Source organism: Humulus lupulus, chromosome 5 (assembly GCF_963169125.1).
Source record: "Humulus lupulus chromosome 5, drHumLupu1.1, whole genome shotgun sequence".
NCBI lineage: Eukaryota > Viridiplantae > Streptophyta > Magnoliopsida > Rosales > Cannabaceae > Humulus > Humulus lupulus.
In genome coordinates, this window is record NC_084797.1 from 242,554,029 (window position 1) to 242,577,884 (window position 23,856).

Sequence of the window (23,856 nt, forward strand, 5' to 3'; positions counted from 1 at the left end):
CGCCCTTCGGGTAACTTTCCCTCGACGAGGTACTCAACAATGGGAGTCATCCAAGTCGGCCTGATGTCAATCATTTCAATATCTGCTCGATCTCCGTCTATGCTGGGTTTCTCCAAGAACTCAACTGGCACCAACCCCAGGGTTTCTGTCTCTCCCGAGGTGGCGAGCTTGGCGAGAGCATCTGCGTTGGCGTTCTGCTCCCGAGGTATCTGTTCGATCGACCCTTGCCCAAACGTAGACAGTTCGGATTTTACCTTAGCCAAATAGGAGGCCATCTTGGGACCCCGCACCTGATACTCGCCTAGAACCTGATTCACCACGAGCTGGGAGTCGCTGAAGCATTGGACAGAGCTTGCCTTTAGCTCGCTAGCTATCCTAAGTCCAGCTAACAAGGCCTCGTACTCTGCCTCGTTGTTAGACGCCTTGAACCCGAACCTCAGCGCCGAGTGGAATCTATGCCCCTCTGGGGATATCAGAATGATTCCGGCCCCGGAGCCGTTCTCGTTAGATGATCCATCAACGAAGATCTTCCACGATGAACTTGAGGAGGCGGCCTGAGGTGAGTCTTCTGATGGGCTCTCATGGAATCCCGCGCATTCTGCCACGAAGTCGGCCAAGGCTTGACTTTTTATGGTAGTTCATGGAGTATAGAAAATCTCGAACTGACTGAGTTCGACCGCCCACTTTAGCAAGAGTCCCGAGGCTTCAGGCTTTTGCAAAACCTTCCTTAGAGGCTGATCGGTCATGATGTGTACAGAGTGGGACTGGAAGTATGGCCTGAGTTTTCGCGAGGCCGTGATTAGGCAGAACGCCAGTTTTTCCATCAATGGGTACCTTGACTCAGCTCCGAGGAGTCTCTTGCTGATGTAATAAACCGGTTTCTGAGCCTGGTCCTCTTCTCGCACCAGAACAGCACTAGCTGCGTCCTCAGTGACGGCCATGTAGAGGAAAAGAGGTTCTCCTACCTTGGGCTTTGACAGCACAGGTGGCTCAGCCAGGTGCGTTTTTAGGTCGAGGAATGCGCTTTCACACTCTACTGTCCATTCGAACTTCTTGTTTCCCCGGAGCAGGTTGTAGAAGGGTAAACACTTGTCGGTCGATTTGGAAATGAACCGGTTCAGTGCTGCCACTCTTCCTGTGAGGCCTTGGACATCTTTCCGCGACCTGGGGGAAGGAAGCTCGAGCAGTGACCTGATCTTGTCGGGGTTTGCCTCGATTCCTCGGGTATTGACTATGAAACCCAAGAATTTCCCCGATGCGACACCGAAAGTGCACTTCTGAGGATTGAGCCTCATGCCATATTCTCGCAGTATGTTAAAGCATTCTTCCAGATCGGTGACGTGGTTGCTGGCAATCTTTGACTTGACAAGCATATCATCGACGTACACTTCCATGTTTTTCCCGATCTGATCCGCGAACATTCTATTTACCAGCCTTTGGTAGGTAGCCCCGGCATTCTTAAGACCGAACAGCATGACCTTATAGCAATAGACATTAGTCGGGGTCATGAAGCTGGTATGATCCTGGTCTGCTGGATTCATCGCGATCTGATTGTAGCCCGAGTACGCGTCCATGAAGGACATGAGCTCGTGCCCCGCCGTGGCATCCACCAGTTGATCGATCCTCGGCAATGGAAAGCAATCCTTGGGGCAGGCTTTATTCAGGTCGGAAAAGTCGATACAGGTCCGCCACTTCCCATTGGGCTTTGGAACTAACACGGGATTGGCAACCCAAATGGGAAATCTGGCTTCGCGGATAAAGCCACATTTTTTGAGCCGGGCCACTTCTTCTTCAAGGGCTTCGGCTCGGGTTGTCCCTAAACGCCTCTGCTTTTGAGACTTGGCAGGGACGCTTTTGTCTAGGTGGAGCGTGTGCATGATTACGCTCGGACTGATCCCTATCATGTCCTCGTGCGACCATGCGAATACGTCCAGGTTCTTTTTCAGAAACGCAGTCAGTTCCGCCTTTCTTCTATCGCAGAGGTTCTTTCCGAGCTTAACCGTCCGTGACGGGTTTTGTTCATCGATGCCTACCTCCTCGAGATCTTCAATAGCTTGGAGCTCGGACCTGTCCTTGCCTACTCGGGGGTCAATGTCCTCGCTTAGGACGAGCTTTTCGTCTTCGGAAACCCGAGGTTTTTCAATCTCAGGAGCCGCCTTGGGTCCCTGTGATTCCTCTTCATTCTGAATGGCCATCGTCACCTGCCCGGGTTTAGATTTTCCCTTCATGGAAATGCTGTAGCATTCCCTGGCAGCGAGCTGATCGCCCTTGATAGTGCAGACCCCTATTGAAGTAGGGAACTTCATGGCGAGGTGCCGGACGGACGTGATAGCTTCGAAAGCAACGAGCGTAGGTCGGCCCAAAATTGCATTGTAGGCAGCGGAGCAGTCAATGACTACGAATTCGAGTAGTTTGGACACTGTTCGGGACTCGTCTCCTAGGGTGATCACCAGCTCAATCGTTCCTATCGCTACTGACCTTTCTCCTGAAAAACCATATAGCATCATCGAGGTTGCCTTCAGCTCGGAGACGGTCAGACCCATTTTTTCTAAGGTGGAACGAAATAGGAGGTTCACCGAGCTCCCATTGTCCACTAACACTCTCCTTACTCTCCGGTTGGCGAGCTGGACTGCTACGACCAAGGGATCGTTATGAGGGAATTGGACATGGCTCGCGTCTTCCTCCGTGAAAGTGATCGGTTGTTTCTCTAATCTTTGTTGTTTTGATTGACGCTGTTCCGGGACGAACTCCACTCCATTGTGGGCCTTCAACTCATTCACATACCTCTTCTGGGCGCCTTTGCTCGTGCCAGCCATGTGTGGTCCTCCAGAGATGGTGGAAATCTCTCCCTCGACCACGGGGGGAAGGACGTCCTGATCTACCCGAGGTCCAGGTTGACTGGCTGGGATCTCCGGAGCGGGTCGACTTGTCGGGACCCTGTTCCGCGAGTATTGCACCAACGGACCTGCTCGGATGAGAGTCTCGATTTCATCTTTGAGGTGCCTGCAGTCGTCGGTATTGTGCCCGACGTCGTTATGAAAACGGCAGAATTTGGAAGCGTCTCTCTTTCCCTTAGGGTGCTTTATTGGCTCCGGTCTTTTCCAGGGGACTCGCGTAGCGTTGGCCAGGAAAATATTCTCTCTGGTTTGGGTGAGCTCGGTATACGTTGTGAACACGGGCTTGAATTTATCCACGGACTTATTCTTCTTTTGACCGTGCTGGCTGTTTTCACCATTCCCTTTTCTTTTGCCGCCACCGGGCTGGTTATTCTGCGTGACGTCGGGAGTCGCTACTACGATCTCTGTTCCCGTCCCAGCGGGCTTCTCGAGGACCTGGCTGGTCCCCGCGGCTGAAGCTTCAGCTTCTTCCAAGTTTATCCACTCTTGGGCTCTGTTAAGGAATTCACTAACTGAGCTGACCCCCCTCCTTTGAATATCCTTCCACAGATCTCCGCCTACTAGGATCCCGGTCCTCATAGCCATGAGTTTGGAGCTGTCGTCGGCGTCTCTGGCTCGAGCAGCGACATTTGCAAATCTGCTCAAGTAGGCTTTTAGCGTCTCTCCAGGTTGCTGTCTCACGTTAGCTAGGGAGTCGGCCTGGACCCTGGCGGCCTGAGAGGCGCGGAATGCCCTCTTGAAGTCAGCCGAAAAGGTCTTCCAGGAGCTGATTGACTGCCTTTTACTTTGTTTGAACCACTGCCTGGCAGGTCCAGTTAGGGTGGAAGGAAAGATCAAGCAACGAAGCTCTGGCCCGATGTTATGAGCCATCATTAGGGTGTTGAGCATCCCTAAGTGGTCAGATGGGTCTCCATCCCCGTTGAACTTTGACAAGTGAGGCATACGAAAGCCAGAAGGGTATGCCGTTGCTGCTATGTTGGGGGCGAAGAGTTCCATCTCATCCCCTGAATCATATTCGTCTTTTTCTTTCTCCGACAGGAGCTTCTTCATCAGCTCCTCCATTTGAGTTAAGCGCTCTAGGGTTTTGTCCTGAGATCCTGGGTTATTCCGGGGCTGTTCAACAGCTCCGGACCCGTTGTACATATTAGGCGGGTTGTTGCCCCTCTTATCTTGAGATAGGTCATTTGGGGCATTCCCGCCATTACGTACTTCGGATCGGACCCCAACTGAGCGGGCCTGGCTACCATCCCTAACTCGATCCTCTCTGTGAGAGTTGAGGCGATCTCGAAGGTCGCCTCCCTGGGTAGTATGGTGACTTTGTGCTGAACTTAGTCGCTGTCGCAGGTCTCCTCCCGAAAGATCACTCCGTGCACTACCGGTCCAGTGACTCCTGCTGGACAGGCTCGAGGTGCGTCTTTGGCGGCTCCGACCTGATCCTTCCCCCGGCACCCTGCTGCGCCGGGAAGGCCCGGCCGATGGCGGGTCTCTCCTACTATTTCCGTAGGTCGGGATGTCTCGGACGGGCTGAGGAGACGGGTATCTGATGGGAGAAGGAGGATGCCTGACCGGAGAGGCGATCCTAGTGCCGTCTGGACGGACTAAATTTGGTGGGGGCCTCTCGGCCCTGCCAGCTTGCTGGTTTCGCGCTGGGCGAGCTGGACGAGGAACTGGACGTTCTTCGGGGACGGGCTGACGTCTCCGGATCCCCTCGGCCCTCCTTTGGGAACTTCCTCGATCTCTTCTGGGCGTCCTCGAGGAAGGCTGAGAGCTAGGGGTTGATGTCCTAACCGAACGGCTGTACTGCTGCTGTTCGGTCTGAGGCATTTCCCTGAAGTTCGCCTCTTGATGGTGCGGTGAAGGGGTGGAGTTGGCTGCAGGGAGTCTACCCGAACGGCTATGCCTGGATCGATTACTCCGGCGAGACTTAGGAGCCTCGCCTTGCCTCTCTCCAACGTTACCGTTGGTTGTGAGAGGGGGTAGTCGACTCAGAATATCCTGGATTTGCTGACCAGCTGCTGCTAGCTGGCTCCTCAGCTGAGCATCCTCCATCTCCACAGCAGTGTAATAACATGGATTCGGATTAGGCGGTCGGGGCGCAGAACTACCAGTGTCGTCCTGGCCGGCCGGCCGCTTTCCTGGCCTCTGCTGGACTTCAGGAACTTGCTCATCAGAGAGGGCAACATGGCGGGCCTCCTGCCCATCATGCCGTTCTGTCTCGTTGCCATGTTTGGATCGAGTGGTCACCATAGTTGTATGTTTGTGGTAGTACTAATCGGACTTGCTCTCAATGAAAGCACCAAACTGTTGACGCGGTTCTTCGGCAACAGATAATTAAGAGAAGAAGAGAAAGAGATTAGTACTTAAAAGTAGAACCGTCACAGATATGAAATCTTTGTGGAAAGAACTAGGTGACTCCAGACACGTTTTTAAGTGGTTCGAAGGTTAAAATCTTTCTACTCCACTAGTCAATATTATTGATATTCTCTGGGTAATTGGTTTACAAAGTATATAGTTCTTAAAAGACTATTTTTCCAACCCCTATCAACTCCCAGGGTCTCCATATTTATAGGAGAAGGCACCTGGAAGTTGGTAGGGAGGTCATCCCGTGACCTTACCATTTGTCACATCAAATCTGTGATATTCATGATTAATTCCTAAACCTGACACACAAGTGTGGTCTAATCAGTATGGAAGGAGATAATGGGCCGCACGGCCCAACTCGTCTGTGGGTGTCTGAATACGCACGTTCCTGCTGCGTGTCCGAGAAGTCAGGGGGATATCGGACACATGATGGCAGGAATATGCACGTTTATCTTGCGTGTTGACTTCTCATAGGGTCAGAGCTTCCTGAGAAGCTCGTTACCGGAGCAATTCATAACCCGAGCTCATCCGTCCGTGGTCGCCGGATGCTATTCCCAGCTCCTGGTGCAACAAGTGCGAGCTGGAAACAGGACCCCCTCGAGATAGAAAGGGCCCGTCCTGGAAATAGAGCCTCTGGCCTGTGGGAGCCTCGGACTAAATCATGTTTAGTCCGAGGCTCGTCCTGCTAAACAACCCGTGGGAAAACCAGGGCGTACAATATCATTACTCATATTCTAAACTAGTTAAATTATTTAGACTAATTGTTGGACATTTAAGAGCTACCATTACATGAGCGATTATAATATTTAATTTTTTGTCGTGGGATAAAAAAAAATCAAGTTTTAACTTAACTCCTTATGAATTTAAACTTCATACATATGAAACTCTATCTTTATTTCCTTTCAATATGTTTCCTTTATTTTATTTTCTCACGAGAAATGTTAAGGAGTTTTATTGGTGTCCAATACCACAAGCAAGTGACATATTGTTATTGCTAGAATTTAATATTGAGTCTCATATATTTGAATTTAATAAGGATTATGTAATATCGTGAATCAAATTACGTAGTGTTGACTTAAAATATCAAATAATAACTATTGATGAAAGATTTTTTTTTGGACTTGATTCTAGTGTGTGATGTTTTTAGAAAGAGAGAGAAGATAAAAAGATAGTTAAGATTTTAACAAAGAAAATTAAAATATGAGCTGGCAATATGATCCATGGTCCATACAAACAAACACTATCAAAACCACAATTCTCATCCCCATAATATAATCCACGTAGTTTTCAATATACAAAACAATACATGCATGCATAAAACAAAAAACAAAAACAAAAAATCATGTACACGTGTCAATTATCTAATGGATCACATTGGTATATTCAACACCACAAATCAAACTTAAGGTACACAAACAATGGCTTCACATAATTTCAAAAGAAACAAGATAAAGCCCCACACTCACACCCATTCAAAACCACACAATTTTCCCTCCTTCCAAACACAACCCAAGCAAATTCTTTCCATACTCTTCTCCTTATTAAAACCAATTAATTCACCTCTCTCATCAACAACAACTAAACACTTCAAATCTTTTATCTTCATAATATTGTTCACGTAAACTAAGCAATCATATACATGGGTTGCTCCTCCTCCAAACGAGTCGACGCCGCCGTCGTCGACGTCTACCGTCCGTCTCCGACGAGCTTCGCCGTCTTCGATATCAACTCCATCCACGAGCCTTGGATCGTTGTCGACTCCACCACCAATCACGAGAAGCCCACCCACGTTCCTGCCCAGATACTCGAGAAGCTCGGCTCGTTGGAAGCCGCCGAAGAACCAGCGCCGCCTCAGTCGTGGGAAGAGGTCAGCAAAGCCTTGGAAGACCTCAAGCCAACTCTTCAGCCCAAACCAATAACCCCAACCCCAGCTCCAGCTCCGGAGAAGCCTAACCCAGTTCAGCTAACGTCGTCGGCGAAGAACAGCCCTGTTCTCAAGAAGCCGAACCTCCCTAACAGTAAGTCCTTTCGCACACTAGAGGAGCTCGACGCCAAGCTCTCCCCCAAACCAACGGCATCGTTGAGGAAAACTGAGTCAAATAACCGGTTTGAGTCAAGAACTACTGAACTCGGTCCAATTCCCAGTACCGTAGCCGGCGCCGGCGGAGTACCAGTCAAGCCGGTGGTGAAGGAGAACCCGTTTATACTGAGAGACAGGTTGGAGAAAGAGAAAGAAGGGAAGCAAGCCCTCATCGAGAAAATATTAGCGAGCAAGCGAGACCCGCTGAGCGAGTTCCCGGAGAAGTGTCCGCCGGGCGGAGCAGACTCGGTGGTGATATATACGACGTCGTTGCAAGGGGTTCGGAGGACGTACGAGGACTGTAACAGAGTGAGGGCAATATTGGAATTGCACAGGGTGGCGTACGACGAGCGTGACGTGGCGTTGCACGGCGGTTTCTTGGGTGAGCTGAAGGAGTTGTTGGCCGGCGAAGCGGAGATCGGAGTGCCCAGAGTTTTCGTCAAGGGAAGGTACGTGGGCGGAGCCCGAGAGATTGAGGAGCTGAACGATTCGGGTCGGTTGGGTCGGATCATAACCCGAACCGGAATAGAGAGAGGAATCGGGCGAATCGGGTGCTCCGGATGCGGTGGGGCCCGATTCGTGCCGTGTTTGGACTGTGGGGGGAGTTGTAAGGTGGTGGCGGATGTAGGGGATAAGGTGAGGTGCCCCAAGTGTAATGAGAATGGTTTGGTGCATTGTCCCATTTGTCTTTGAGCTTAGTTTTTTTTATTTTTTTTTTATAAATTAAATAGAAAGTAGTAAAAATGGTATAATAGAGAGGGTTTTGAATTTTGATGTTGTGTGTTTGTGGTGGTTTTTTTTTTTTTTTTGGGTTTTGAATAGAAACCAAATGTGGTTCTTGTGGAGATTGATTGTAAAAAATATAGTGTGAATTATAAACACTTCGAAAAAAAAAAACTACATACAAGTTATAGTTTGTAGTTTTGTTGTACGTAAATAAAATGAAATAAAATAAGAAAATCGAGCTTAGATATGATTTCTTTTAATAAATAGTTTTAAATAAAAGTAAATATTAAATTTAAAATTTGAGAAGAAAAAATAAATAAAAAGGGCCCAACCGGGTTCGAACCGGTGACCTCTTGATCTGCAGTCAAATGCTCTACCACTGAGCTATGGACCCATTTGAAAGTACTGCTACAAATTGTAATATTTAATGTATAAATGTGTTTTAATATGCATGGTCATTAATGGTTTGTAGATCGAACAAGACTTGGTTCCATAATCCATTTTATTTATTTTTTCTTCTTCTTTGTTTTTCATAATTATTTACTTGTTTTTTCCCCTTTTAGAATGGAAAGTCAAATTTTTAATTAATATCTTTCAAATTCGCTTTAGAAAACCACATAAGAACAATTGCAGTGACGAATCTTAAATAAAAGTTTGTTGACTAAGACCCTAACAGGCAACGTGGTCAACTATTGGAGACTTTGATTGCCTTAACAAAATTAAGGCACCGTGCTTTCCTTTTTTTTTTTTTAATTGTACATATATATATATAAATGTAATATTTCACATATATAAAAATTTATTACCATTTTTTATAACTGTTTGTCACACAATTTTTTTATTATTATTTTTTCTATAAATACTCATTTATTTCATTTAATTTTCACACCATTGCATACACTATTCTTCCAAATTATCAATATCATAAAATTTATTTTCTTACTAATGGGTTCCCAAAATTCTCCAAATACTAACTCTTAAAATCTAAATTTTTAATATTCTCAAGTTTTTCAAAATTCATCATTTTCTCCACATACTAACCCCAAAATCCAAATTTTCAATATTCTCATTTCATCATTTGGAAATCATTTTAATTAGTATTTTTTAATTATGTTGGATTGATTAATTATGATTATGTCATTTTATAAGCTCCTCTAAATTTTGTCTAATTTAAATTTCATGTAATATTTATTTATATTAATATATGAATTTAAAAAATTTAGTGTGACAATATTTATAATTACAAAATAATATATTAAATAATAATGCGTGGGACTATAGTTGATAATTTTTGGGGTGGCTTAACATTGAAGTATTTTTATGAAAAAGTTGTCAAAAATGATGTGGATAAGAGAAAAAATAAAAAAATATATTTTTGGATGATTTGTACATTGTAAACAACTAATGGGGTAATTAGCATTAGAGTTGCTCTTATACCTACAAGTTAATTGTTATATAAAGCAGCACATGAATTGAGAGTAACATTTGTTTTTAAATCACAACTAAACAAATAGGCTACCCTAAAAACCCAAAATATGTCTTTGGATTTTTTTTATTTTTAAATATATGGTTTCCTCATAAATCTTTTACATAAATATGAATTTTTATAAAAAATTTCTTAAAATCTTAATTGAATGCACAAGAATATAGAAGAATAAAGAACGAAAACCTTCTCGTAGTTTACAAAATGAAAAACACAATAAAAATAGAATATAGTAAATAAGAAAATATGAAGAGATAAGAAGCTAATAGTAACATATAGGTCTTTTATTTGAAAATAAGAAGAGAGAATAAGTTAACGGTAGCAGAGAAGAAGTTAAAAATAGAATATAGTAAATAAGAATATTTGAAAATAAGAAGAGAGAAAAAGTGGAGATCGACATGAAAGTTATTAGGATTTTATTTTAAAATTATTATTATTATTATTATGGTAGAATATTTGAATTTCAATGGAACCCTTTCTTTTTTGGTTTTCGAAGCAAATAAGTGCAAGTTTGAAGTGGTAGGGAAAGCAAATTGAGACTGGAGTATACCTTGAACCATGTTCTTTTTACCAAGCTATTTTGAGTTCAAATATTTATTTGATAATTATGAAGTTAAAAGTAACGGCGAGACGAGTCGTTTATCATTATGATAGGTGTCAAGTGAAAGTGCAGTGATGTATGCATTTGAGGCATTCTAATAGACCAGTGGATTTGAACCTTGTTTCTACATGACTAGATCAATTTGATCAGGCACTCGCCATTTATTTTCATTGTTCCACTCTTTGACAACACGAAAAAAACCATTGTTCAACTCTTTGATAACATGAAAAAACCAAAAGCTCGGCCCTCCCTCTCTATCTATCCAAGGGATGGAAGGGCAGAGGCCTTTGGTGTCCCTTCCAGTTAAGAATTGGGGTGGGACCTCACAATCACTAGCCAATATGCTTTTCTCTCATGTCTTTCTTCGTACTTTTAATAATATGGTAACTTAGTAACGAAGACAACAATAAAAAATATATTAATTAAATTATATGATACTTTATAAAACTCAATAGTTGTATGGATAGTTTATAGAGTAGTAAAATAACTAAAGTACTAATTTTGAGTGAGAAACAAGCATATAAATTATATTTTTATGAAGAAACTTAATTATATAAAAAAAACTATATAGAGATTATATATTATATATAAAGATGTCATTTATATGTTTTAAAAATAAAAAATAAATTTGTTTGACTAAAAATAATGTTTTCATACTATTCTCTGACGATTGAGGTTTGGGAAGTTAGGAAATTTTTGTTGTTGATAAAAATGAATGTCAAATCATTTTGTCTTTTAATTTTTGCAAGTTTAATGATTTTTCTAATGTCACTTTGGACTTAGTCTTCAATTGCCTCTAAATAGTAAATAGAAAAAGTGTTCTCCTATTAACACTTCATAAAATTATTAAATGGCATCTAAATAATAAAAGTGTTTTTTATATATATAAATCTTATTTAATTTTGTTACGAATTTGATATTTTATTCAAATATTACTCAATAACATGACTATTTATTTATTTGTTTACCCTTAACAAATACTCTTTGAAATTTTTAAAATTTTATTATAAGTAAGTTGATTTATGACATTGATTAGTGAAACTGATTATAATATCATAATATTATTAAATATAATTAATTTATGTTCAAAAAATTATAAATTTACGAATTTTTTTTATTTCTTAAGAAAATATATTACCACACTATATATTTATATTTTGAGATTTTACCAGCTTACTACCAATTTGGTTTTATAAATATCTAAATATTACTTTCTATTTAACAAATCGCTACGAAAAACATACATATAAACATAATTCAAATAAAAAAATTGATAAAAATTATGTTTAAACTTATATTTATGTAGTGAATTGTCATACACAAAATAATATTCAAGAGTGCAAGTTTATACTAAAACAAACAAATGTGTAGTAAAGTAGTATAATCTCTTGACATTATGTAGTGAAGTATCTCCTTATATTATTTTTACATTCAATTATAATTGCAAAATTTTAATAAGTAACAATTTATTTCTCATAATCTACCATTTTTATTTCTTGTTTTATCATTAAAATGCAATCTAAATAAATAAAAAATAATAATTAAAATTTCATCCATTCGCCACTCTTTCTAGTATAAAGATTATCTTGTTTAAAATATATAGAAGAATTCTCCTATAGGGACTTCACTTTAAACCCTATCGGTAGGGCTCTCAGTATTTACAACCCGTGAACAGTTTTCGGTGTAATTTTTTTTTATGATCGTGTATATTGTAGCTACTTAGAGCATCCTGCAAATTTTCAGAAAATTCAGAATAGTTTACAGTACCGAAAACTAGGTTCAAACATGTTGCACGCGTGACTAATTTTTTTATGCGCGTGGAAAACAACATGTTTGAACCTAGTTTTCGGTACTGTAAACTATTCGCAATTTTCTGAAAATTTGCAGTATGCTCTAAATAGCTACAATATATACGGTCATAAAGCTTAAAGTGACACACCCTATAGAAAAATTGTCAAAAAAAAAAAAAAAAATACACAAACGAAATAATAAGATAATTATTGGAGTAACAAAGATAATCCTCGAAGAATAATTCACAAGAAACGATCAAAACTCTACTAGTTCAAGCCTACCATTCTAGAGTACTACAAGTGAATCGGACATAGTCAGTCAACAACTCCAATAGTCCACAATTAGGATTGAATAAATCTGGCAAGAGTTTCAATATCAACCATTGATAAAAGTCTCGGCAAGATGTCTATTTTTAAAAGTAATTTTGTATTAGTTTTAATATTATTTTACAAAATAATTTTTTATAATTTAAAAAATTAATCAAAAATTTAGATTATTAGTCAAAAAAATTTAATAACGGGTAAAAAAAAATTAGAGAACTGATCGAAATTTTTTAAAAGTTAGATAAATTTTAAACGAAAATTATCAAAAATAGACAAGAACACAAAATAACTTACAAAAAAAATAAAATAAAGTTCATTTTCACCCATTTCTATAAAATCACCTTTGAAACATTCAAGTACATTATTACAAGCAATATGAATACGTAAAATTATATGTTGACAAGGACAAGGCAACCCCAAAGTCACTATTCTAAGATTAAAGTCACAATAGTAGATGAACCAACTACATTGAAATTAGTGTTCGTTCTTCCCAACCAACTTAAAGACTTCAAAAATTCTGGATTGTAAGAACAGTGATGATCTAATTTCAGAAAGAAAAAAAAAAAAAGCATTTCAAAGCCTCGATTATCATCATTTAGAAAACACCTCAACAAGGTTGTTTGTATGATTTCAAACCTTATTCATACATAAAAGTAAAACACTCGACATACTTTAAAAAATTCTAGTTTGAAAGAAAATTTGATCTATAAGCATTTCAAAGCCTTATTTATCATTTAGAAAACAACTCAACAAGGTTGTTTGTTTGATTCAAACCCTTTTCATACATAAAACACTCGATATACTATTATTATTGTTCATAAACTTATCTTCGTTTTGATCACTTAATACTTATTTATACACACTGTAAAAAGAACAAAAAAGGGCAACCATCATAAGCCTCTTCTACAAGTAGGATTATACATAATCATATAGGGTGCATTTTTAGTCATCATTTCACCACCCTTGAAACACATAATTCCCTTCTCAAACTCTCTATACTTTCCCCATATACCGATTTTAAACATAACTATATATCTTCCTGTAGATTTCCATTTCCTCAACTCTTTTCCTTTGTTTCTTCTTCTTCTGTAACTAGTATTTGTATCTATAGCTCCTGTATAATGTGTTTCTGTTCAAGACTCTTGATCTCCAAATATATCCAAGAGAGAGAGTGCCTGCAAAGTCAGACAAGAACAATCAGAATTTGGCCCAACTGGGTATGAATATAAGAGCATGCCTAGTCTTGTTCTTTAAGTATCCGATAAGGTGATTATTTAGTTAATTAATTACCTCAGGCACGTTTAGTTCAAGGCGGAATTTAGGTCCATCATAATGATGAAGAATTGGCCTGAAAGAATCCTCCTCCAGTGGTTCACAGATTTTCCTTGTAATAACTCGAACCTAAGTGATTAAAAAAAAGGAAAAAGTTAGAGCAAAAGCAAAAACAAAGCTAGAGCCAAGCTCTCCAGAAGCTTATAAGAGAATCATGAACAGAAATTCAGAATCATATTCATCGAATATGATTTCATCAATCAGCATAGATTGATCCAATGATGTAATATATATATATACCTGAGCAGGAAAACGTGATTCCCCAGCAGATTTCTTGTCCTCCCAAGCAGTGGGATCAATGTTACTCCCACCAAAACTAGCAGCCTGTGAATACAAAATCACAGTTCACAATTATTAACAACAGTGTCTCAAAATCATATGTTTATTATGGGGTTTAAAGCAATCTTGGAAAAGACAATTCAGTACAAACCTCAAAAATTCCATGGAGTTGGTGAGTGGAGTAGTTGTAGAGGAAAAGAGGCAACCCCGGAGTTATTGCACGAACTGAATCCCTGTAACGAGGAGGCAAACCTGTTTGGACACAAAATCATTAGACAAAATGAATACAATCCCAATTGTTTGAGTGAGACTATGATTCAAATTATGACAGAATCAACATACCAAAAAGCTGTCTTTTGAGGTTCTCCTGCATGGTATCGTTGTTGCAGACAAAGATGTAGCCACCAACAGTTTCATTTCTAGGCAGAGATTCTGATGGTGGAAGAGTCTTGAACCTCTTATCAGTACCGTTCTTTCCTTCTTTGTTATCATTATTACTATCACCATTGTTGTTGTTATTCTTCTTGTTACTGTTCTTCTTCCCACCCTTAACTCCTACATGGTCATCATTTTTCTTATGGCTCTTCATACCCATACCCATACCCATACCAATATCATTATAAATGTTGTGATTCAACGACTTTGAATAAATCCCTTTGTTGAACCCTCCATTGATCCCAATATTCTTCTGAGGAAGCCCACCAAGATGTGGCCCTGCTGGTGAAGACGAACCCGTCTTCCACCCATCGTTAACGAACCCATTGAAGTGGTCAGAAGAAGCTTTGGACTTGTAACTGTTGTTGAGGTTGATATTGCTGTTGTTGCTGCTGTTGTTGTTGTTGTTCCAGACATCGTTAGAGAACCCATTAAACTCAGGCCCATTTTGCTTGAAACTGTTCCAACCATCGTTGTTGAAACCGGTCGAACCAGAAGACCCATTTAGGTTCAAACCGCTTGGAGAGTTGAGATCACCGCCGACCCTTATATCAAAATTCCTTCTTTCTCCGGTCCTCTTCGTCCCATACGAGCTACCCCAGATCGAATCGTTGATCGAGAGGTTGGCGAGGTTAGAAGTCTGGTGACGAAGCTGATCACTGAATTGCAGAAACTGGTTGTTGTTATTTTCCATCTTTAACGACAAAAACCCACCTCGAATTCAGTATGAAAATTGCAAAATCGAATCTGGGTATTGCAGAAAAATCAAAAAGATTAAAACTTTATCAATTATGTGTAAAAATGTTTTAGAGAAGAAAGAAGGGGTAGAAGGAGAAGTGAGTATTTGGAAATGAAAACAATGAATGGCGTTGGGGAGTGTTAAATAAAGGTTTTGAGATTTGAGACTACGAAAAAGGCCGAAATTTCGAGGAAGGAGAATGAGAATTGCGTGTGGATTTGTCAAAGGAGATTATGAAAGTTGAGATATTTACTCCAAATAGCCCCTCAAGTATCACGTTATTGCTATTTGGTCCCATAATTGTTAAACTTCACAATTAATCACTTGACATATTTTATTCCTTTTAATTAACTCTAACTGACCAAATGACCAATGTTCAATTTTTCATAAAACAAAATACATATGGGAAAGTTTGGCCAAATTTGATCATTGCTATAATGTAATATGGTACCCAATGCAATGTAATTAAGTATTAAATTATATATATTATATTTAAAATTAATTTATGTATAAAGAATTGTAATACTTACACTATGAGTATCCTTTAGTAATACTTAAATTATTTTGTCTCAAATTTTTTCTTTTTATGCATGTATTTCCACTTCGAAATAAATCACATGTTGCATGGTGTAGTAGTAGAAATGTCTTTATTGAATCCTTCTTTGTTTGGGTAAAAGGGTTCGAATCCCACCACCGCTTTTCTTAGGAGCAACTCTAATAGGAGTTGCTCAGAATAGTGTTTGTCAGTTGTGGGGTAAGTGATGGAGTAGGTAGATGAGATGGAGGAGTTTGTTTTAAAAGAAAATTGGTAACGTTGTCCAACAATGGCAACGTTGCTTTCATATTTGTTTTTTTAATTTTCTTTTTCTTTTTTTTGATTGGTTAAGTTTATTAAAATAATTATGATGGGACAACTTAAATAATTTTTAGTGTTACTCTCATTGTAGATGCTCTAAGAGTGACATGTTCCTAATTTTTTTAAATTAGAGTACATTGTGACGATGTGATTATTAATAGGATGAAAAGTGAGAACACTTGAAGTGGGGATGGAATCTACATCAAATCTATGCAATAATAATGTTTCAAAATAACTTATATCATTTAAATCCATCCTTATCATAAATTGGTCCATGAGTTTATCATCTCCAAATAATTATTTATATTTTTTATTTTTCAAAAGAGAAAATTTGGTTGTAATTTACTTACTTGGGGAGTTATATTCAAGGATTTTCACAAATTTACAAGAATATCAAATTGAGTAGCAGGGATAGAGTTGAGTTGACCGAGTCAACAAACTTGGTCAAATCATTCACACTAATATGCTCTTCATGTGTATTTACTTAAGAACTTTCAACAGTTATTTTACGAAGAAGATTAAATTGCATGGGAATCACAAACTTCTTAAGGGCACAATTGCAAAAAAAATAAAAAATTAGGGACCAATTTAAAATAAATTAAATTACATACTATTGAAAGTTACAAGAATGGGATTTAGGAAAGAGTTAAAAGTGATTATCTTTTCTTTTAATATTTACTATTTTTGAGCTAAGTAGGAAGGAGTAGAGGATGACAAAACAAAAACGCGTTATTACGTGAGTATAGTGGTGACGTGGAGGAGAGTGGGAGAAGTTGAGGGGTATTTTGGTAATTTCAAGAGGAGACGAGGTTCTAGAAGGCGCAGGAGGTTGGGTTGGTTCTATGAGAGTGTTTGAGTTGAGTTGAGTTCACATTTGCTTAAGTGCTAAGATTTGGATGAAACTATGGACATGTGACGCGTGATTACTGTAATGACTTGGCCTTCGTCCGTGGGCGCCCCTCACACGTGCCACTCGTGCCATAATTTATGTGCTTACCTTTTTTATTTTTTTGACAAATATGTACTTACTTTTTATATTAATACTTCTTTCTTTTTTGACAAATATGTACTTACTTTTTATATTTCTACTTTTAAAAAAAAATTATATCTAATTTAAATATGTTTTTTTTTTTAAATTCTACGGTAGGTGCTTCAAGAAGAGTCTTATATTTCTGATTTGTGAATAGTTTTCGGTGCAAATTTTTTTATGATAGTGTATATTGTAGTTATTTAGAGTATTCTGTAAATTTTCAGAAAATTTTGAATAATTTATAGTGGCAAAATTAGGTTCAAATATGTTACTTTACACGCGCATAAAAAAATTAGTCATGCGTGTAACAACTTGTTTTTAAACTAGTTTTCGACATTGTAAATTATTTGGAGTTTTCTAAAAATTTGTAAGATGCTCTATATAACTACAATATAGATGGTCATAAAAAAATTGTACTGAAAATTGTTCATGGGTTAAGAACACAAAAAAACCCCACTAATATAACTCTTTTTGAAGCCTATACTATAGAAATTTCCTATTTTTTTAATTTTGAATATATTCTAAAATAAATTGAAATGTAGCATTAAAGAGAAAAAATATTTAAAATTATTTTTATTATTTATAAATGTAGCTTAGGATTGTAGCAAATGTAAAAAAAAGAAAAGTATCCATTCAGTATTCGTATTTTGACAAAATATAATTTTAGTATCTTATATTTTTCACAATAATCATCAACTACTCTAATTTGAAAATTGATACAAAATAGTATTTTATTTTCTCGATAATATTCATTAGGTATTTTGTAATTTAAAAATTGGTATATAATGTTACCATATTATTGTTGGAAATATATTTATTTAGTACTCTTGAGCTAATGATATCATTTTATTCAGATTTTTCAAATTTAGGATATTGTATTAGTATTAGAGTATATCAAAGTTATGCTTTGCTAATCCACACCAAATAAATAAATTCCAAAAAAAAAAAATGTATAATAGAACATATGATAAAGTAGATTTTTTGGACTGATTTTCTAAAATTTAAAGAATGCTTCATTTTTGTCGCTTTGTGGTTTTAGGTAAAACATTAGTATTTAAAATGTGTATTTAATAATAAATTAATTAACATATTAAAATTTTAAAATTAAAATCCACTCTCTTTAATTCATTTCATTTTCATGAGTAATTGCATATAGATGGTGGATTTACAAGATTGTCGAATTAAATTTATTTCTGGAAAGGGCGATTTGTTTCCAACTATGTTTAGTGTTTTTATTATTATTATAAGTTTGGATAAAAAAAAATGTAATAATAATTATTTCGATTTTTTTAGGATAAAATCTAGATTTTGAAATTTAATAGGATTTTGTGCATAACTAATCAAGGGTACGAATTCTGAAATTATTAGTGTACTTATTTATATTTTAATTTTCAAATTGAAAAAATCTTCATTTATCCCAAATTATAGTACTATTCAATCCAATCAATTTTCAAAGTTAAATATAGTTACTCCAGTCTACGTAAATATTAAGTTTTTATTTATTTATTATAGGATAAATACCCATTTCATATTATGTATTTCATCCAAATACAAATTTTATAGCATACATTTTCGATTATTTAGTACTAATAATTTAAAATGGTACATGTACTTAGACCTAAATTTAATATACAAATTTTATAATATGATCAAACTACAATCATATAATATTAAATTTATCTGTTTTTATTATATCTATCAACTAACTATATAAAATAAATAAATATATGTATACATATATTAATTTTAATTATATTTTAATTACAATCCCATTCAATCCAATTTTCACAATTGAATTGAGCACTCCAAAGGTAGTTTTTTTATTCCTATAGAGTTGCTCACTTAGAGAACTATCAATGGATACTCTACTTCATTTTTTAAAATAACTCCCAAAAACACACACTTTTCTATTTTACATCTAAGTTTTACATTATATCATACATCAGCTTCTCTATATATTTCTCTACATCATTTAAATATTATATCTTTAAACATATTTTATTAATTAAAGTAAAATAAAATAATTGAAAAATAAATAATAAATAATAAATATATACTAAATGAGAGATGGAAAGCTTATAAAGAAAAATAATAATATTAAAATATTATATAAATGATATGTAAATGTAGATATAGATTAATTGGAGTTTGTGCATAACTATTGTAAATACATGTATGAAGGAGCTGATGGAAGACGTTTTTGTGAGTTTTAGCTAAATATTATAGAGAAAGTGTATTACAAAATACATCACCAAAACATATTTTTTAAAAAGTAAAACTGGTGTTTTTGCTCTCAAGCTTGACATGTCTAAAGCCTATGATCGTGTTGAATGGAGTTTCTTATGTAGCCTTATGAGGAAACTGGGCTTTCATGAGAAATGGATCAGTTTAGTTCTGGCTTGTATTTCTTCGGTTGACTATGCTTTTAATCTGAATGGTGAAATATTGGGTAATATTATACCTGGCAGGGGTCTTCGACAAGGTGATCCTTTGTCACCCTTTCTATTTCTGATATGTGCTGAAGGTTTGTCTGCTCTTATTCAGCGTGATTGTGTGAATGGCTCACTCTCGGGTCTCTCTTGTGGGCGTACTGGTCCCCAGGTTTCCCATCTCCTTTTTGCTGATGATAGCCTCTTCTTTTTCAAAGCATCAGTGTTTGCTTGTCACCGTTTTAAGCAGCTTCTGGAGTGGTATGGTAAGGCTTCTGGTCAACTTGTGAATTTTTCTAAGTCTGCCATGTGTTTTAGTTCTCGGATTTCTTCTAGTGATGCTGCTGACATGGCCGCTATTCTTGGTGTTCCTGTGGTTGTTTGCCATGAGAAGTACCTTGGTTTACCCTGTTATGTTGGGCAGAGTAAGAAAGGTCTTTTTCAATCACTCAAATACCGTATTTTGGAAAAAATTGTTTAGCTGGAAATCTCGGTCCTTCTCTGCTGCTGGGAAAGAGGTGCTTATTAAATCTGTCATCCAATCTATCCCTGCTTATTCTATGAATTTGTTCAAGCTACCTGCCAGCTTCATTAAAGAAATTCATCGACTCTGTGCTAGATTCTGGTGGGGTGGTAATGTGGAAAAACAGAAGTTACACTGGTGTACCTGGGAGAGACTTTGTTGGCACAAGTCGGATGGTGGAATGGGGTTCAGAGATCTTGCCTTGTTTAATCAAGCTTTGTTGGCTAAGCAGGCCGCAAGACTTTATTCTAATCTGGATTCTCTTGTTGCAAAGGTTATGAAAGCACTCTATTTTCCTACTTCCTCAATGCTTACTGCCACTAGCTCAAAAAAATCCTCTTTCATCTGGAGATCAATTTTGTGGGGTGAAGAGCTTTTTCTTTCTGGGGCAAGGTGGCTTATCAAAGATGGAAATAATGTCTCTGTGTATCATGACCGCTGGATTCCCCGCCTGAATGGTGACAGGTCTTGTTCGGATCATTTTCTTCCTGAAGATGCAATGGTCTCTAGCCTTATTTTTCCTGATGGTAATTGGAACTCTGGTTTGATCAATGAGGCTTTTAATATACAAGAGGCGACTGCTATTATTTCTATTCCTCGCAATCATCTTCCTGTTACTGATTGTGTTATATGGCATTTTGAGTCTTCAGGTTTTTATACCGTCAAAAGTGGTTATTGGCAGGCCATTCGTTTGTTGGGGATGGGCCAGGCTTCAGGTTCTAATGGAGTTTCGGTGTTATGGACTAAAATCTGGCAATTAAATATTCCTGGGAAAGTGAGGCAATTTCTGTGGAGAGGTGCTAATAACTGGCTGCCTACCTTTTCTAATCTTTGCAATCGAGGTATTCATGTTGCTTCTTTATGCCTTTTTTGCCTGAAGGGTCCTGAGACTGCAATCCATGCTTTATGGAATTGTGATAATCTGAGTAACTGTAGACACACGGTTGGTAATATTATGCATGTTCCCCCTTACACTGGAATGGACATTTATGAGTTTTTGTTAAATTGCTTAGATTCTTTATCTGTAGTTGACTTTGGAAAACTCATTGTGTGCTTATGGCGTATTTGGTATCGCCGTAATATTTTTGTTAATGAGAAGACTACTCTTCCTGATCAGATGGTTATTGGATGGAGCTTGGCTTTTCTAGATCGTCACTTGAATGCCAATGGTCGTTCTCTCCCCGCCAGTGAGTCCTTGAGGGAAGCTCCGAAAGTGCATCGATGGGAGAAGCCAGTGGAGGGTGTTGTCAAAATTAATTGTGATGCTGGTCTTGACCATGTTGCGAAGAAGGCTAGTGCTGGGGCGGTTTTCCGTGACTTTCATGGCATGGTCCTTGCCTCTAGTACGTGGTCTTGGGATCATTTATTGGACCCTACTATTGCTGAAGCCTTGGCGGTTTATCAAAGTATTTTGTTGTGCTCAAGACTTGGGTATCATACGGTGGTCATTGAATCTGATTGTGCCAATGTGGTCCGTGCTATCAACAGTCACAAGATCGAGCATTCTTATCTAGGATATATTATTCGGGATATTATTGCTTATTGTAATTCCTTTCATAGTATCTCCTTTACTTTTTGTCCTAGGATGGCCAATAGTGTTGCTCACTTTTTGGCTAAGTTTGCTTTATCTCTTTCTAATGATTTTGTTTGGTGGCCTGGATACCCCGAGTGTATCAATGTTGTAATTCAGGATGACATTACTTGATCAATATATTTTATAGGCACTCTTTTTCCTCTTGAGGTTTATCCCTTTGGGTTTACTCTTGAGGTTTTAATGAGGCCTTTTTCTCAAAAACATATTTTTTTATAATTTACCTCAAACTTTTACATTATACCATACACCAACTTCTTTATTTTTTTCTCTACATCATTTACATATTATATATATTTTTAAATATTTTATTCATTTTAAGAAATAAAATAATTAAATATAATAGTATCACACTCATATATATATACAAAATTTTATAAAAAAAATAAGGGTTTATACATTTTTGGACCCCGTGTTTTATCTCATTACCTGTTTGGACCATGTGTTTTGACAAATTACTTTTTGGACCCTATGTTTTGTAAAATTATTAAAATAGAACCCTAAACCCAATTTTGGTCAATGTTTTCTCAACTAAAATCACAAATAATTTACTAAACTAACAATTCATAACAAAAATAAAATCATTTTGCTTAAAAACTGTGTTGTTATATTCAATTTTTTTTTCATCAAAATTGAGTTTAGGGTTCTATTTTAACCATTTTACAAAACATAGGGTCCAAAAAGTAATTTGTCAAAACACAGGATCCAACACAGGTAATGAGACAAAACACATAGTCCAAAAAGGTATAAACCCAAAAAAATAATAAAATATTTATAGCTTGATGAATAGTGTTTCACTACATATAGAGAAATACTATTCATTTATGTAAAAAAAAAAAAAAAAAAGTTTACATCACCCATTGGAAGACTATTTAACCATTTTTTTTTTTCTATATTATAAAGAATTAGACATTTTAGCTCATCCATTGAGAGTGTTCTTAGTGTGTTTTTTTTTAGTGTTTATCACAAAAAATATATATATATCCTATATAAATAATAAAAAAATAAATTTACAAAATTGATTAGGTGACTTTAAATTTAAATGATGTAGCATTAATTTGTTAAAAGAGTTTATACCTTTTTGGACCTGTGTTTTTTCCCATTACCTGTTTGGACCCTGTGTTTTGACAAATTACTTTTTGGACCCTATGTTTTGTAAAATGATTAAAATAGAACCCTAAACCAAATTTTGGTCAATGTTTTCTCAACTAAAATTACAAATAATTTATCAAACTACAATTCAGAACAAAAATAAAATCATTCTGCTTAAAAACTGTGTTATTATATTCAATTTTTTCTTCATCAAAATTGAGTTTAGGGTTCTATTTTAACTATTTTACAAAACATAGGGTCCAAAAAGTAATTTGTAAAAACACAGGGTCCAAACAGGTAATGGAAAAAAACACAGGGTCTAAAAATATATATACCCTTGTTAAAAAGACCATTCTCGCCGCATTTGCTATAGACCACAAAATATAATATGAGTGCTTAGTAGTCATTAGAAACCAAGCAACGTTTCTAGGCCATGACTTTGGGAATGGGACAATGTAGACTAAGAGCACTCCTATCCGGTGCTCTACTTCAACATTTAAAATACCTCCCCAAAACACACATTTTTCTATTTTATCTCTAAGTTTTACATTTTACCATACATCAGATTCTCTATTTTTTTCTCTATATCATTTAAATATTATATTTTCAAACATTTTTTATTCATTTTAAATATTTTTTATAACTATCAATAATATCATAATATATTTTAATATTATAATATTGGGTTAAAGGATAAATAGTATACATTAAATATAGCTTGGTACTGTAGCTTTATGTAAAAATATTTGTAAAATACATCATCCAATGTATACCCATTTTTGTTAATTTTAGCTATTTTTTACATATTTTGGTAATATAATTCATCCAATGTGAGTGCTCTAAGTAATGAAGCTTTAAAGTCAATTGTTCCCTTTAGGAACTTGGGTAGAAATTGTATGTAACAATAATTGTATATGAAAAGTAAAAAATATATTTTTTTAGAAGAAAAATAAAATATCGTGAGTTGGAGAAAAGTAGACAAATAATAATAATTAAGAATGAAAACAAGGCAAAGATTGACTGGAGAATGCCTTCTCCGTCCTTGTTCTTATTCTCATTCATACTCCACCAAATTTTCAACGGGAATTCATATCAGGATTGGAGACTTCAATAGAAACCTATTTATATAAATATATATACATAGAATTAATTAAAATTAGCACAACACAATATATATATACTAATATAAAAATTTACAAAATTTAAACCATAATATGTATTATATGAACATAAAAACAAAATAAAAGATTTATTATAATATAGATTGAACGGGGAGTATCACCTAGTC

General features: G+C 36.7%; 2 protein-coding genes and 1 non-coding gene across 3 annotated transcripts; 1 reads left to right on the forward strand and 2 right to left on the reverse strand.

Annotated features, from left to right (window-relative positions):
• The first annotated feature begins 6,746 nt into the window (after positions 1 to 6,746).
• Positions 6,747 to 8,307, forward strand: LOC133778629 (uncharacterized protein At3g28850). The gene has a single exon (XM_062218617.1). It carries the CDS (start codon positions 6,898 to 6,900, stop codon positions 8,029 to 8,031), a length of 1,134 nt encoding a protein of 377 aa, XP_062074601.1. The 5' UTR covers positions 6,747 to 6,897; the 3' UTR covers positions 8,032 to 8,307.
• Positions 8,308 to 8,386: 79 nt separating this feature from the next.
• On the reverse strand, positions 8,387 to 8,458 carry TRNAC-GCA (transfer RNA cysteine (anticodon GCA)). Its single transcript has one exon. It is a non-coding gene; the product is annotated as a tRNA-Cys (tRNA).
• A 4,502-nt stretch (positions 8,459 to 12,960) lies between these two features.
• Positions 12,961 to 15,164, reverse strand: LOC133778630 (DCD domain-containing protein NRP-B). Its single transcript, XM_062218618.1, has 5 exons — positions 14,216 to 15,164; positions 14,025 to 14,125; positions 13,835 to 13,918; positions 13,553 to 13,663; positions 12,961 to 13,437 (listed from the first exon to the last, which is right to left on the reverse strand). The coding sequence occupies exons 1-5, from the start codon at positions 15,000 to 15,002 to the stop codon at positions 13,396 to 13,398; spliced, it is 1,125 nt and encodes a 374-aa protein (XP_062074602.1). The 5' UTR covers positions 15,003 to 15,164; the 3' UTR covers positions 12,961 to 13,395.
• Positions 15,165 to 23,856: the final 8,692 nt, after the last annotated feature.

Coding starts and splice junctions, on each gene's coding strand:
- LOC133778630 (XM_062218618.1), bottom strand. CDS start 15,002: ATGGAAAATAACAACAACCAGTTTCTGCAATTCAGTGATCAGCTTCGT. Junction 14,126..14,215: donor CCTCAAAAGACAGCTTTTTG/GTATGTTGATTC, acceptor GTGTCCAAACAG/GTTTGCCTCCTCGTTACAGG. Junction 13,919..14,024: donor AACTCCATGGAATTTTTGAG/GTTTGTACTGAA, acceptor TTGTATTCACAG/GCTGCTAGTTTTGGTGGGAG.
- LOC133778629 (XM_062218617.1), top strand. CDS start 6,898: ATGGGTTGCTCCTCCTCCAAACGAGTCGACGCCGCCGTCGTCGACGTC.